The sequence below is a fragment of the Ischnura elegans genome, chromosome 12 (assembly GCF_921293095.1).
Source record: "Ischnura elegans chromosome 12, ioIscEleg1.1, whole genome shotgun sequence".
In the NCBI taxonomy this organism is placed as follows: Eukaryota; Metazoa; Arthropoda; class Insecta; order Odonata; family Coenagrionidae; genus Ischnura; species Ischnura elegans.
Window position 1 is genome coordinate 7,552,325 of NC_060257.1, and position 16,539 is coordinate 7,568,863.

The 16,539-nt window shown below is 40.1% G+C and overlaps 1 protein-coding gene across 1 annotated transcript in view; it reads left to right on the forward strand.

The window, feature by feature from the left end:
* LOC124168988 overlaps positions 1–16,539 on the forward strand; it is a 153,578-nt gene that overhangs the window by 87,217 nt on the left and 49,822 nt on the right. Inside the window, exon 3 of the mRNA XM_046547417.1 lies at positions 1,941–2,120. Within this exon, the coding sequence (XP_046403373.1) occupies positions 1,941–2,120 (180 nt within the window). The remainder of the gene's footprint in view (positions 1–1,940; positions 2,121–16,539) is intronic.

The window sequence follows — 16,539 nt, forward strand, 5'->3', positions numbered from 1 at the left end:
TTAATAGCAGTGCCAACCTGCTTGTCCCACAGTCAGGTTGACTCTGCTGCGCTACCCGTCGTTGTCTTGTCGCCTATCATTATGGCGCTGTTGCCTTTCAAACTGTTGCTCTTGTTGCAGCTTGCTAGAGCTTTGCAAATGAGAACAACTGCAGTCGGGAAACAGGAATTATTAATAGAGGCTTTCCACTGTTTGTCTCCCGTTTTGTGGGCAGACTGCTTTTGGTCCGTTTTTCACGTTTTTTGCCCGCAACTTTACGCTATGTCGAACTATAGCGCTTTGACCAAGTTAAAAATGTACGCGCAGAGATTCTGCGCCGAAAACACCAGATCCCGCATCCCTATCGCACTTGGCGCGACTGGGATAGACCCTAAAGTAGGGATCTTGAATCTGTTTTAATGCAAGAGCCAAAAATCGATTTAACATCGTGTAGAGGGTCACAATGCTCCATGTCACTTTACTACATCATCAATATAATAAAAAAAAACAATTTCAAAGTTCAATAATCTTACGTATTGAATCTATTGCAAATCTCTGAAGTATTGCACTGGGTGATGAGAAACCTTAGAGGAAGCACCAGGGCCACGAAAGAAATGGCCAATACAACCCCAGTACGACCAACATTAGAGTACGCAGCTCTTGTCTGGGACCCTCATTTTAAAGGAGAGGTGAATAAATTGGAGAAGGTGCAGAGAAAAGCTGCTAGGTATGTGCTGGGAAAGCATAAAAAAACGGAAAGTGTTTCAGAAATGCTCAGAGTTCTGAGGTGGGAGAGTTTAAAGGGGAGGAGGAAAAGAAGCAAAAGCATGGGGAAAAAGCATGGAAAGAGTTTGGGAAGGACATATCAAAACCCAGCTTGGTTGGAAAAAATGATCACCAGTTCAAGATAAAGTGCTGATCACAAAGGACAAATACAAAGCAGTTCTCCTTCTTGAATAGGACCATAAGGGACTGGTACGACCTACCAGCAAAACTATTTGAGCCCTTCACGAAAAATTTACATATTTTTAAAAAGCTGTTGAAGAAGTAGGGACCAAGGGTTTCATATAATGTTTTCTATTGTTTTGCATCATATGTACATGTTACCACCAGGCCAATGGCCTACTTGTAACAATTTAATAATAATAATAATTGGTTACAAATTAAAATCAACTAATGTTTAATCATTTGTATCGTAATGTCTTTTTAAGTTGTGTTCTTTGAATGCAGAAACTGATTCTTTACACGCCAAACAGACGGGTTTTTGGTTAATTCTAACGAACAATATTTTCTTCAGCCACCAGAGGCCGCGGGTCCTTCTCCTTAAGTGTGACTGCGGAAAATGCAGACAGACTGCCAAGCTACAAACCTAATATATATGGATACCACTCTATTTTGCTCGATTGGGGGGCTCTGCCCACCCAGACCCCCCCCCCTGAAAAAGGCCTGCGGCCTGTAATGGTCACTATGGAAGGGCTTATACTTTTTGTCTGCCATTTGTTGCTTGAGGATCGTTTACTTTTCAGTTGGATAGATTAGATATAAGCAATATTTCCACTTTCAAGTAACAAGATGGCATTGTACGTAGGTTACAATATGAAAATAATTTCTATAGAAGAGAAACGTTTTTCTTAGGGACTAAAAAAAATAAATTTCGACTTTCGACATTTTTCTCACAGTCTCTAAATTAATCAATTCAAACGCAAAAAAATGTTGAGACCATGTTCCACTGTAATACGCAATTCATACTTAATATCATAACTAACGACTTTACGAAATACAGTGGTTTCAGATAATTTTAGAGGGTATGGTCATAAGACTTTTTGTCCTACCTCGTCTCTTTCAAACCCCAAACATTTGTGTGAGTGAGTGAGTGGTAAGTGGGCTTTGTAATATATAGATACCAACTACTTTGAAGATATGAATTCAACTGATCTAAATTATTTTTTTTCTTAATAAAGGCGCCATCTTGGCGGTGAGGCGGCCCGCGTCCGAGGACGGATTGTTTGCGTGCGGCCCGCCGCACAGAGAATCCGTCGAAGTGTTCGAGGCGATGCGATGGGCCACCGAGAGACTCAACGGTCGCCACGGCAACGGACAAGACAACAACAACAACTCTTTCATTCCGGGCATCACGTTTGGTGAGTACCTTCCTAGTCAAACCAACGATCATCATCTGAGGAAACACATAATAGAGCCTTTTTGCCGTAGTAACGTTATTAAAATTCTGTTATACTGTAAAACATGGTTACGACGTCATTTAAGGGATCCCACAATTATTGACGCTGTATCAGAGTGGCACTATAATGGGGTTACTTTACTAATCAATCAATGACACATGAGAAATGTGAAGTTATGATTTGTAATGAAATACATACTTACGTTAATGAGATTATTAGTGTAAATACAACTGAATTTATGAGTAGTGCTATATAAATTTTATTTAAAAATATCATCAAAGTTTAAGTAAAGGCACAATACAGTATGTTAATAAAAAATGAAAACTCATAAGCACTTTTAAATGAAGTCCTACTGCTGAAATAAATCTGTAATTTTCTTTTGGGCAGTCCTCTGTTGCTTGGATCCGGATTTTGTTGACGTTATGTAAGAGGTTTATGAATCTATTGATGACAAATCCGAGGCTTTATCAATGTCTAAACTTTAAGTTTGGCGGGGCTTAGGAACTAATTACGTTATATCCGTGTTGAAGTTACGGTCGAGGCCGTAGGAACCAAGTTGCACTGTATTCAAAAATCCATTTCTTTTTCTTGGCCTCAACTATTTAATGACGATTTATTTACGTCTCGAAGTGTAAGTCTGAGAATGACATGCAAAACTATTTGTCAACGTTTCGATATATTTCTTATATCTTCGTCACGGCTTTGAATGATAATGGTTACAATTAGTTGATACATGAAGTAATGAAATATTATTGCAATGTTTTTTTACAATAATAGAATAAAAAATGTAAAAAAATTAATTGTACGTAAATGAAAAAGAAGGAACGAGAATGTTGGCATACCTTATTTGCACAAATTTGTTTACTGATTGCTGCTTTCGCTAGTACAGTGGCAGAAAAGCTAACGCAGGTTTCATTGGCGTCAGAATGCGGCCAGCACATGAACTACTGCCCGAGGAGGGGAGGGGTGGAGGGGAAGTGTCTAGTAAGTGGTGCGGGCCGTACCTCAGCGGCGCCGCGATGCGGGGTAGCGCCCTGGGAGGGGTGTATTGTATTACGACGGACGATATCTCGTCAACGCTTAGAGATAGGCCTAAACAAACAGAAAATAGCTTCCAACTAGCTTTATTATTACGATTTGCATAGGGGTAGCACTTTTTCGGGCCCAAAAAAAAAACAAATTTGAGGGTCCTCAGTATTTGGGTCCCTTGGGGCACGGGTTGCCGTTATTTCAGAGTAACCGCATTTTACCACGTGAATGTAAACCTCATTTTGATACTAGGAAAACATAACTTTTCTCAATTATGAAAAATAAGGGCCGGCCTAACGTACAACTTCTATCGGAGAAATTCAATCGCATGCGTTGCAGTAAGACAACTCGTGAATGACCCAACTTGGAGTTCTTCCTAAAAATTTTCGAACAATGCTTTCGCTCACGTCTTGCCTAAATTGGAGTTCACTAGCACCAACTTGCGATCCCGAATTTCAAATCGTTTTTTCGAGCGTGCGGTCGACTCCGGTTCTGCTCGGCGGCGGCGGAGATTACGGCGACGCGGCGAGCGTGTGGATGCGACATAGCCACATTCACTTTTCTATCTTGACAACCGATAGGAAATAGTGTAAATATGGTAAAATTGATCTAATTGCTCACGAATGACACTCATTACTTAATTGCGGGGCACTGCAAGAGGTATACTGAAAGACTTCAAAAAAAGATCAATTCCATTTTTTCTTCAAGTGAATTTTGCATCTAAGGCTTTTCTTTCTCGCAGTTGGTCTCCGTGGTTTCGCCGCGCCTATTGGTAAAGTTTAATTATAGTATTCTATTCGAATACGAATGTCAAAATATTTTTCCGTTTGACGGTTTTTTTGCCTGCCATACCTTGCAATCAAGAAGATAAGATATATGCGAGATGCACTCGAGAAATCTTAAGTAACTAAGTACACAGAGTTGAATTTCATTGCGACTTCTGATCCCCACTCACTGGTCTTTGCTTCATCTCGTTGAGATTATTCATTTCAGATATATTTATCCTACTAATGAAACATTTCATACCTTTAAAACTTCCACAGTTTATGCTTTACACGCCTGGGAAGGTATTACTTCGAGTAATTACAAGTGCGTCTGAATTGTTGACTTATAAACATTCTTAATCGTCAAAAGTTAGAATAGAATACTATGCAGTTGACACGGAACATGCACGGTTACGTGATATGCATTATGTAGAGGGAGTAGTATTAGATGGTGCAGTCTCCAATGAGGTTAGAGTCACTTCTGGCGTCCCTCAGGGTAGTGTCATAGGCCCACTCCTATTCCTTCTTTATATAAACGACATTGGCGAAGTAGTACACTGGAAGTTACGATTATTTGCAGACGACGCTGTAGTTTACAGAGAAATCCGTTCCAGCAAAGATAGATAAACTTACGAATGACCTTGCTGCTATCCAAGCGTGGTGCGATGCATGGCAGTTAGAATTAAATTTGAAAAAATGCGGCGTAATGAATTTCTGGAAGAAGAATAACTCCCTACAACGTAGCTATATCATTCGGGGTACCCAATTAGAGACTGTTGAATCCGTGATACAGTGGCGCAGCGAGGGGGGTTTTTGGGGGATAAACCCCCCCCCCAGAGCTCAGAGAAATATTTAGGTTTTACCCATTGTACTTAATTGGATTGATATTACTAATAGAATAGTGTAAGGATTAATAAAATATCCCCCAGAAATCCGTAAAACTCACCATTTTGAACCGTTTATCTTTAACATTCCGCACTTTATTAATCTCGCACCTACCGCTTATCCTGGTGGGTATTCCATACCTCCACACACCCCGGTATTAGTTGCACCTAAACCCCCCCCCCCCAGCCTTAATTCCTGGATGCGCCCCTGCCGTAATATATCTAGGAGTTAGACTCAATGGTGGCTCGCAGGGTATTATGTAGATGTACATTTACCTCAACTTGGAAAGAGGGAAAATTGAATGTTGTAACTTCTGCGGTTGGGGTGTGGATAATTTGAGCGAACCTTCAGACCACGTGAAACATTTTCAAATCCATTTCATTTTAGGGGATGAAAAAAATGCCCTGTTCATATTCCACTCGCCTTTCGTTCACAATACCCATTACCAACCACTCATCGCCAGTTGACGACATCATGAATCACTTCCCTCATTCTCATCGTATCTACGAGAACCCTCCACCCTTATTTAACTCACAAATCCAGAAACCTCCTTACCTCGAACCTCTACCCTCACCTCACCACTAGCCCGTAGAAAGGCATTGTTAGACTTCGTGGTGAAGGCATAAATAGAATCGTATACCTTGGAAATGGCGTTTTGCGCTAAATCCTAAGTCGGTCGAGATAAAAGACTGCCGTAATAAGGCAAAGTGATTTTATAAAATCAAAGGCTGTTAACTCGCGTCAAGCCCTAACCGGGAGAGGTCGTGTTACTGCATGACGCAGTGCAGAGGTCAGGGTGGATAATTTTTTCGAATCAGCCCCAAGGAACCGGAGTTAGCTCAGTTGCTCGGCGACCAGGTGAGGAGAGTATTGAAGTTTGATTCTTGGGAGTGGTGTGCCTTTTCCGGCAAGTGAAGTTTTATTATCTGCATCCAATGTTGTGAAACACGAGGATAGTGATTAGTGCAGGTAATGCGCGCAAATTGTTCGTTGTGCACCGTGAAGAAGTGCATTGCTCTTTAAGCAGTTTGTAATGATTTCACTTTTGAAATCTCTGGATCAGTGCGTGGCGTAGTGTTGTATGAGTGCGTTCGATGGTGTAAAAGTGTGGAAGCACATTGTGCGAATGGTGTGATAACGTGTTTCTCCCTACCGTGAAAATAACGAAAGAGAAATAACCAACTCGACGTTCCACGAATATTATAATAGAGCTTCATTCCCTTGAAAAGTGGAAAAATGGCCGAATGTAAAAGGTAAGAATAAAAGTCATAATATCATCGCATTTGAAAACTACGAGTAACTTTTACCGTGATATGTGAAGTTTTTTTGTATAAGAAAACCATTACATTGACTTTATGAATAACATAGATCACATCTAATTTTTTACGCGATGCGTAAATGCTAATATGCAGGGCACGATGGAGAAAATTATGCAAATCGCATTGTGGAAAGTCCGGCCACGCCTCGAATATTTTGCGAGAAAATTGAATCCGGCGCAGGAGTACCTAATCCGTGAACTTAATGAATTGCAAAGGAAAGCTCGTCAAAAACTGCTACGGGCTTACAGGAGGCGTTAAACAGATGTTAAAAGTAGTCGGCTGGGAGCCGCTACAGATCGGAGTCTACGCGCTAGGCCATTATTGCTTGAGCACATAAGAAAATATTTCCTTCAGTACAGGCCTGGTTACACGGTGCATTAACTCGTACAGGTTAATGTCTGAGTGTATGAACGCGAGAATGAACGGAAAAATTCACCGTGTAACCACCCCAAAATTTACAAATGCATGAACGCGTGAACGGAAAATAGAACCTGTTCTAATTTCGTTCATGCATTCGCACAAGTTGAACTCATAACTGAGCCACCTGGTGGGAAACAAAGGAAACGACACATTAAGTTGTCATCTGCAGGGCAATTGCTATTCAGTAACTCTTTACGCGTATTTGTACTGTATCGTTAAGTGCTTGAATCCTACCACAAACTCACCATTTGCATCTACACTAATATTCATATAGATTATCCCTGCATGTATGCCGGACATACCAAGTGTATGCCTATGGTATCTTATTGGTTGTATTATGCCGGAACAAAACAATCGATGAGGTTATAACAGAGTTTTCAACGCGACATTTGTGAAATACAACGGCCATCATACGACTAATAGAACACTTTTAAACATAATTTACATCATACGAATTAACGACAATTCTACCTTCTATACGTCCGAGGTGGGAATGCACTGGCCCACCACAAAAAGACGACTCACATTAGCAAATTCATAAATCGACCAGACCTCTAAACCAACATCTTTTCCATCAACAGCTCTTCCATCAACAGCATCTTCTTAACTTTATAACCGTCCCGGACAAAAGTAGACCAAAGTATTAAAAATATCTACTCTCATACATCATCTACACTCAGTGAAACAGATGACAGAAAAATGTCTAGTAAACACGGCTTAAAAACAAGATACGTCTACAAATTTTCAGCATAAGTATTAACTTTGATAACGGTTTGAAATAAACAGAGTACTATCGAGATATAACATTAAGCGAGCGATAGCGATAAATATTACTGGCACGAAATGAAACAACTTCGGCAACTACAATGAACACCTCTGTTTACACGTCAGCGCAAATATATTACCAGTATGTGAAATTTCCTGGTCCTACAGGAAACAACGAAAAGGGAATTATTTTCTGGTGCGTATCGTCTGCTTCCTACCTAATGATACTGTTTCTAAGACCGTGCTGTTTACACATTTAAATTTTGCGCACTGTAAAGGGAATAAACAAAAACTAAACGCCTCGCGAAATGAGAAAATGTGTGAAAACTTGTGCGAACGCATGTACCGTGTAACCGCTCATTCATGCTTCTCGTTCACGCAAACGTCCATGAATTCAGGCATGCAAACAGGCACGCATTCATACATTGACCCGTACGGGTTAATGCACCGTGTAACCGGGCCTTACGACACGGAGAACACATTATTAGAACCCCACTTTATTTTTATGTCCGGAAGGAACGATGAGTTATGAGAGATATTTTTCAGGACGTATTTGTACGAGAATTCATTTTCCCCAAACAATAAAGGACTTTAATAAGTGGTTAGCGAAACTACGTAAAAGGAAATCCTTTTTATTTGAGGAAGGCTGGCGTCCTAACATCCCCCGCCGCACGCCTATTGCCGTGGCTCGCGGGGAAGTATGTAGGTGTAATGTGAGGGGTCGAAATCGCTTGGCAGATTTTTTATATACATTCCTTAAGTGTTATGATGTGCACCCGCGTCTCTCCTGACAGTGACGTTACGGTTTGCGTTGGAGCCAAACCAAATTTTGAGATTGGCTGATGGTAATCCACTCAGCTGCGACTGTATGGAAAGGGCCCGGTCCTTATTAGAATTTACATGTGCGCTGTAAAATACTCATTCTGAAGCATCGAATATATTGAAGTGTGGATTATGCATTACCGTATGGATTGTTTTTTTGTTGTTCTCTGGAAATTTAAACAATACATTACTTTCCATACGTCACTATATGGAAACAAAATATTGATTCTATTATTTCAATTGATGAGATTCGACGAACAAGTGCAGGCCCCGTGTAAAACGGGCTTTAGGAATTACTGAAAGCATGGAAATCCACTTGATGGGAGGGGAAATGCGCTTAAGGCATTTTTTTCTCATCTCATAGCGAATGAATACAACTATATTTATCTATACTTTATATTTAAAATACTAGAAATCTACACGATAGTTCGAAAAGCTGTGGCGTGCATACAGGAGGAATACTGATTCTTTTAACAAACGCCCCCTTTAAGGGGATTACCGCCGCCATCAATGCTAAACTTCGGCTTGCCCTCAAAGCAGAGCGTAACCTCGGTGACGAAAGAAGATGGTGCATATCAGGACACTTCAGGAATATTCATGAAAAACAGTTAAAAGCGATTTTAGGCCTGCGGGTTGGTCTCTTTCTATCTCATGCGTACTCGAGCTAAGAGTGTTGCGAAATAACTTAAGGTCAACGATCGAATATACTTGGGGATTCAAAATGATGGGACGATCTTTTACTTAAATAAGGGGACCGCAAGGCATTCTATAATTGAACTTAAGGAATAATGTATATGAAGTCAACTATAAGTACGTGTGATGGTGGACTGCATATTCCCTAAGCACGGTTATTTAAAAAAATGCTTTAGAATCAGTGATGAGGGTATCCACGATCTCTTGTATCGTGTAAGCGTAGAATATATATTGTTGATGCAAATAATTAAATTAATAAAATCAACTGATTTGGGCGTTACTTGGTGGAACGATGAAATGTTCATGTTGAAACAAAACCCAGTGCTATTCCACAAACTTTTTTTTAACTGTCAACTAGTTTCGACGTTGATACCGTCATTATCAAGACTCAATTACATTAATGCCATAGGGAGAATAGAAAAGTTGCCTTTGAATGTAATAAATAATTTTTACGAAACCTCATTAAAAATTTGATAGCTACCTTGAATAAAATATTGCAAAAAGATTTCTAAACTAATAGTGAAACTGAAAAATCTTGATTTCGACGCATACACTGCAAATTGTGCTAAGAATGATAACGTTGAGTAATTTATGTCTCGAATACAGATAAACTACGCTTACACGTATGTATGCGAGAATACGTGTGAAAACTCATCACTTATTATAAAGCAATATTTTAATTACGGTGCCTTGAGGAACAGATAGCTAGGATTAACCGCTGTCATCGAATAAATATTTTTAAATCTAACCTAATGAAAAAGATGGTGTACGCATAAAGATAACTATATTCCCTATGCAGATAAGTTATTGCCTGTTATGATGAAGATCAGTTAAAAAAACAAGGTTGAAGGTTCAATATTTTAGGTGTTGATAGTTTATTTCGAGAGACTTGTAGTAAACAGAAATGACGAGCAAATTCGGACACAGCGTATTGCACATTCTAAACTAATTTCTCATACGTTTTTAGATACAATTACGAAAAGATTGTTCGACATGACGTATGAAATAAGATGACGGAAACAAAAAACTCACGAAATTAAAAACTTCAATGACTATCGACACTAAGTATGTGCTGTTTTAATTTCTAACTTATATGGATAGCTATGGTTTTTACAAGCGTTTCATTTCATCTGAAGTTAGTGTATCTGCCTATGCGACCTATTCCCGCTACCCCCCAACTCAAACCAACTGTGTGCCTATTGGAGCACTCCCCTCGCAAGGAGAGTGCAGAACAACGACCCAATGCTGCCCCAGCGTGTGAGAACCGGGGACTCGGTTAGCCAGGCCACGCCATTGTCTGTGTGGGACGGTGTTCTGAAGTCGAAGCCCTGACCTACCTTAAGAGTGCAAAAGGCGTGCAATGGTCAGGGGTGTGTGCTTTTCGGGGCCCTCAGCCAGGCCGAACCACTGGTCGGTGGCGACTGAGGGGGTCTTTGTGTACCAGCCGAAGTCTTCTCGACCTTCCGACCTCCAGATCGGAAAGCCATTCTCTCCAGGCCGGAACATCGAGTCTTGATTCCCCGGGCGAGGAGACTCCTTCGGAAAATGGGTGCGAATGATTGGCTACCGTGGGTTAGACCCAGTCGGACCTCTCAATCGTTCCAAATCCCTGTCCCTATCACGTCGTCTGCCGTTGATTCTGCCATGACGCGTCGTTGTCCTGTCTGGAACGTGAATTAACAGCGGAATTCGCGGCTTTATATAGTCGATTGGGGGCGCCGCTGTGATTTGATTGGTCGTCGGATCAATTTCTGGTGTGTCGTTTTTCATCGTCCAATCACGGAGCTCCGATCTCAAAATTGATTATCTGGCCTATCCGCGTCCAACGCTTCCAAAAAGATCGATGTTCTAGAATGTTCCCAATACTTCGGAAATGAAAATTGTTTCAAAGTGAAAACCATTGAGTAATTGTGGAGTGTTTAATATCTTTAATGAATACAGTGCGTATTCATTCTTGCCAGCAAACTATTTACAGAATGGTTGGGTATTATAATGCATTAGTCAGTGAAAAAAGGTATTTTAATTTGTTAACCTATTTACAATTTCATACCTGTCGTGCAGAAACATAGCGAAGAACATTTTGAACAATCTCGCCGGGAAGCCAAGAATACTATTTCAAGAACTTATATTTTATCTAAAAAATATCAAGTATGAGTAAAAGTAGTACTTCAATTCAAATTGTTGCCAAATTAATGTTGTATTGCGTATATTGCATGCAAACCTTTTTAAAGTATCATGCAAACCTACCTTAATAGGTAGAATACTCTAATAATAATATGTACATTTTATAATTGTACATAATTATAATATTTTAAATTCATTCTGTGTATTCATTCTTGTCCGTCGACTTTCTACAAAATATATTGTCGGAAAAGAGAGGCAATATGGGACCTAATTGGTCATCATAATTTAGATGTCTCAAAATATCTTGAACATTGGCAAAAAAATTCTACGTGAAATTTTCCCAATAGAAGTTGTCTTTATTTCGCCCTTCGATTGGTTTCACTTTCCTATTCTAAATTCCTAATTACTTCACTTAAACTACTTGGTTTATCGTAGCAATTTCTAACAAATCTTGATGCTCGCCTTCGCATTTCCACCTGCATCTGAAACAATTCCTTTTTCATACTGGTACCATACACTAGAGGCTCCAACTGGGATCTCACGGAAGAATATCATAGCCACCAATAGAGGGGCATCAGTGCTGTAGCGTGAAGCTAGCAGAAGGCATATTGATATACCTTCATTTTTGTGTTTGCCGTATATAGATGTGTTAAGTTTACTGTCAAATATCCTAAGATTGTCTTGACGCAGCTCTCTATTCCTCTCTCCTATCCACTAGCCTTATAATGGGGACGCATTTCTTCTCTTTTACATCCTTTATCCTTTGTCCTATGTAACTCATTCGGGGCCGTCCCTTGCCCCTCCTCCCTTCAACCTGTCCTTCTACGATTATTTTCATCAGGCCATCATGTCTCATAATGTGGCCCTCTACGTCTTCTGATTAAGATTTTTAGAAGACTTCTCTTTTCTCGCTCTCTCCACGTTGCTTCCTAATTACTTAACTCGGCCGATCCATTTTACATTCGTTTCTTGTCCATTTTGCTGAAATCAGCAGTACGTGTAGGTCGTGAACAAAAAATAACATGAATTTATGTCACATTTTGTGGCCCTTGAATGAAGTAAGTTTGTTTCATGCAGGTAGCGTAAGGATTTTGCTATATTTTTACATTTTAAATTAATAACTACACTAGGTTCTCCCATTTAAGGCAGGAGTGTGGTGCATGGCATGGGTAGCCGATGGATTAAGGGCACAAGTTCGATTGCTACCGCAGTTATCTTTTACTTTCCGCCACGAGAAAAAGGTTCTCATACCATGGTTTGCATCTTAACCAACAAGTCAATATTTGAAGTTGTCAATATTTTCTCTATTAAGAGGAAAATCTCTTTTCGGTTATACAGCAGTTACAGCGATACTAAATTTTACTGGTTATAAATATCTTGTAAAATAGTTTTAAAAAAGTTTTTGAAAAAGTATTCTTGGCTTTTCGGCGATATTGTTCAAAATATTCATCTCTATGTTTCTGCACGACAGGTATGAAATTCTAAAGAGATAAACTAATTTAAATCCCTTTTTTGCCTGACTAATACATTCTAATACTTACACATTCTGTAAATAGCCTGCAGGCAAGAATGAATACACAAAGGTTTTCATTAAAGATATAAAATATTCGACAATTGCAATGGTAATCACTTTGGAACAATTTTCATGCCCCGAAGTATAGAGAACATTCTAGAAAATCGATCTTCTTGGAAGCGTTCGACGGGGATAGGCCGGTTAATCAACTTTGAGATCGGAGCTCCGTGATTGGACGATGAAAAACGACACACCAGAAATTGATCCGACGACCAATCAAATCACAGCGGCGCCCCCAATCGACTATATAAAGCCGCGAATTCCGCTGTTAATTCACGTTCCAGACAGGACAACGACGCGTCATGGCAGAATCAACGGCAGACGACGTGATAGGGACAGGGATTTGGAACGATTGAGAGGTCCGACTGGGTCTAACCCACGGTAGCCAATCATTCGCACCCATTTTCCGAAGGAGTCTCCTCGCCCGGGGAATCAAGACTCGATGTTCCGGCCTGGAGAGAATGGCTTTCCGATCTGGAGGTCGGAAGGTCGAGAAGACTTCGGCTGGTACACAAAGACCCCCTCAGTCGCCACCGACCAGTGGTTCGGCCTGGCTGAGGGCCCCGAAAAGCACACACCCCTGACCATTGCACGCCTTTTGCACTCTTAAGGCAGGTCAGGGCTTCGACTTCAGAACACCGTCCCACACAGACAATGGCGTGGCCTGGCTAACCGAGTCCCCGGTTCTCACACGCTGGGGCAGCATTGGGTCGTTGTTCTGCACTCTCCTTGCGAGGGGAGTGCTCCAATAGGCACACAGTTGGTTTGAGTTGGGGGGTAGCGGGAATAGGTCGCATAGGCAGATACACTAACTTCAGATGAAACGAAAAACTTGTGAAAGCCATAGTTACCCTTTGAATAAAAAAAAACAGCGCATACTTAATATTGAAGAAGATATGGTAATTTTTAAGGTCGTGAGTTTTTTTGTTTCCGTCATCTTTTGACACCGTACATCATGTCGAACAATCTTTACGTAATTTTATCTAAAACGTATTAGAAATCAGCTTTTAACGTTCAATACGTTGTGTCCGAATTTGCACGCCATTATTGTTTTCTAATAGCATCTAGAAAAAAAACTATCAACTTCTGAAATATTGAACCTTCAAACTTGTTTTTTAGCTCATCTTCATCATACCAGGCGAAAACTGATCCTTATAGGGTTTTTGTTATCTTCAAGCGTACCCTATCTCTTTCTCTAGTTTGGCACATGTTGAAAGTTGTTTTAACTAACGTTTAACGAAACAAAATGCTTGTGTTCTCGTAAAAATCATACCAGCCATCAATCAAGTTTTCTTCTCGCGCACAGTATTTGTTGCTTAGTGGCGTTTTATCACTATTGCTTCTCAATCCGCTGAGGCATGATTCAGGTGTTTATGTGTAAAGGCTGTTCTTTAGTGTATTTCTTGGTTTCCGTTGACATAGAAAACCATAAGTAGCTTACTTCACGCGCATTCATTCTTTTTCTGAGAACATTTGTCTTAAAATAATTGATTTTCGAATTAATGATTTTGATCGCGAATCGGACCCATAAGCAAAGGATGGCTCTCACCCTTTGGAAGATTTATTTTTTCATTTTCAAATTCTTAACGCCCTTTCCATGAATTAACGCTCTAATTTTGACCTTTTGAGATGGAAGCAGCAATTTTCTGAGTATTCACAATTTTAGAGAACGACTACCGAATAAGAGGCCTTGTTGATAAAGCGTGAATCCCCACCCTAATTGTAGTTGGATTTGCCTGTTAAAAGTGTTATCATGTTATTGCACGTTCCAAATGTGAATCAGTTTTTCTCAGCGTGTTTTGAATGGCCCGTTTCGTTGGTGCCATCGGACCTGCGTACCGCGGACGATTCTTTGACGAACCTTTCTCTCCGTCTCTAAAAATTTAATGTGTAACTAAAGTACTGTCTTGTCATTTTCAGTTTTCCGAGTGACTTCATTTTAGAGTGACCCATTTTTGATTTACATTTCAGTTATGGCTTTCTGCTAATCAGATCAGAAATAAAATTTCAAACGTAATTGAAAGACATTTAAGACGTTCTGGAAATCTAAAGCAATAATTACGTCATTTACACCGACAAGGTATTTTAATCAGGCCTTACTGTGCCTCTCTCTGTTCCCGTGACCATGTCTGCGTAATGGTATTTATGCTCGTTTGTAAGCTGTGGTAATTGACTTCGGCTAAGTCAGTGTCATATTTTGTAGATCGATTTCACCGTTTTTTGTAGATTGTGAGAGTGGGATAGAATACTATGCGATACTTCTCTCGGGGGTTCGGCGACTGCCCGCGATTCTCCCCCTGGGGCGCCAATGTCCCATCTTCTGGCACTCCTGTTTTTCGGTATATTTAAATTTCATGAAGCCTGCCACCGAACCACTTTAAATAGGCATTTTACGTATCAATCTTTTCAATAAAGGTGAGTTTTCAACCTACTCATCTTGCCACTTAAAGTCAATCAAATGCATCACCATGCATAGACCACGTTCAAGGGACATCACCACGAATTCATCCCCAAATTCGTTCGAAGTATGTCTTTGCCAACGCCTCTCGTGGACTGGGGGTTCATTTTTTCGGGGTATCTGCGAACGAAGCCGATGCACTTGGCATTGCACCCAGTTTGAATACGTTAAGCTAGAACTCACCCCAGACTAGGCGCCTTGCCATGCAATCGTGACTCGTAGTACATTCCGAGCAAGTAATTAAAACTGTAAATCTCCATAGTAACGGAGAAAGGGGACCAGCTTAGTTAATATTGCCTCATAAAAATGAGAATAAAACTTCGTGTTTACCTTGTGTATGTTATAAAATTCTACGTCAGGTTTCGGGTGTTATACATTGATCTGATCTTATATTCACAGGAAGTCCGTTGAGATGCCGTATTTCTACATCTATCTATCTTATACGCTGCCGGTTTTTGCTTACCTTTAGGGTATTTGGCCGGGGGTGACCAAAAAGCTAGAAAAATATAAATATTCCATGAGTAGCCTTAGCGAGTGACGCCATTTATTTTATTAATCAAGACACGGTTTCTATCGTTAATAATACGAGGATAGAATGGCATTTTAATTATTTCAGTCCTTCAGTCTATTTCTTATTTTCCTTCCGTGATCACATCTACTATATTACGACGGTAAATGAAGGATATTTTTCACGTCGCGACGCTTCGTCTAGGAATAACTCCTTCTAATTTACATGGTAAATTTAGCCTTTACTTTGCTCTACCCTCCTGTAAAGATTTCGATCCGCACACGTCTATCGTTTTGAATAAGACGTCGAACGCATCTTCATATTTAATATCGTGATGGAAAACTTTGCTGTCGCATATATCCTCCGTAAACCAGCTCTCTGTTCCCGTGACCATGTCTGCGTAATGGTATTTATGCTAGTTTGTAAGCTGTGGTAATTGACTTCGGCAAAGTCAGTGTCATATTTTGTAGATTAAGTTTCGGTTGGTTTTTTTCCACGCTTATGTGCAATATATGGGCAAATTTAATTGGAAGTGTTTATTAAATTTGATATAATTTATTTCCGTGGAGTGCGCATTTTGGAAATTTTATTATTTTACGGCTCTTTTACTTTTGTGTGAAAGTTTTCGCAATGCAGATTACCTATGAGGATACGTTTAGTAAAATAACTTAAGCTGTTTAAAAAATTCAGTATTGACTATTTCTTGATTCATCTGCATAGATTATGTTGATAGTAAGAATTCCTCTAAAAAAAAACGAAAAAAAATGTAAATACTTCGGATTCAAACACTCCCAGAACTTTAGCACAACATCCGCGCACAGAATAGACCTACTGATCTACGTAGTCACGTATATTTAGGACATAAATGGTGATTCAAAGTATGAATCTAACTATAGAAAAAACCTCGCCACGGAGCCCGAAAGAGAACACCCCGACGGCCTATCGTGTGTGAGGACGTGAGTTTCCTCAGTGCATTCCATCCGCTAATCCTAATTCTGCTAGGGCAATTTCCACCTGCAG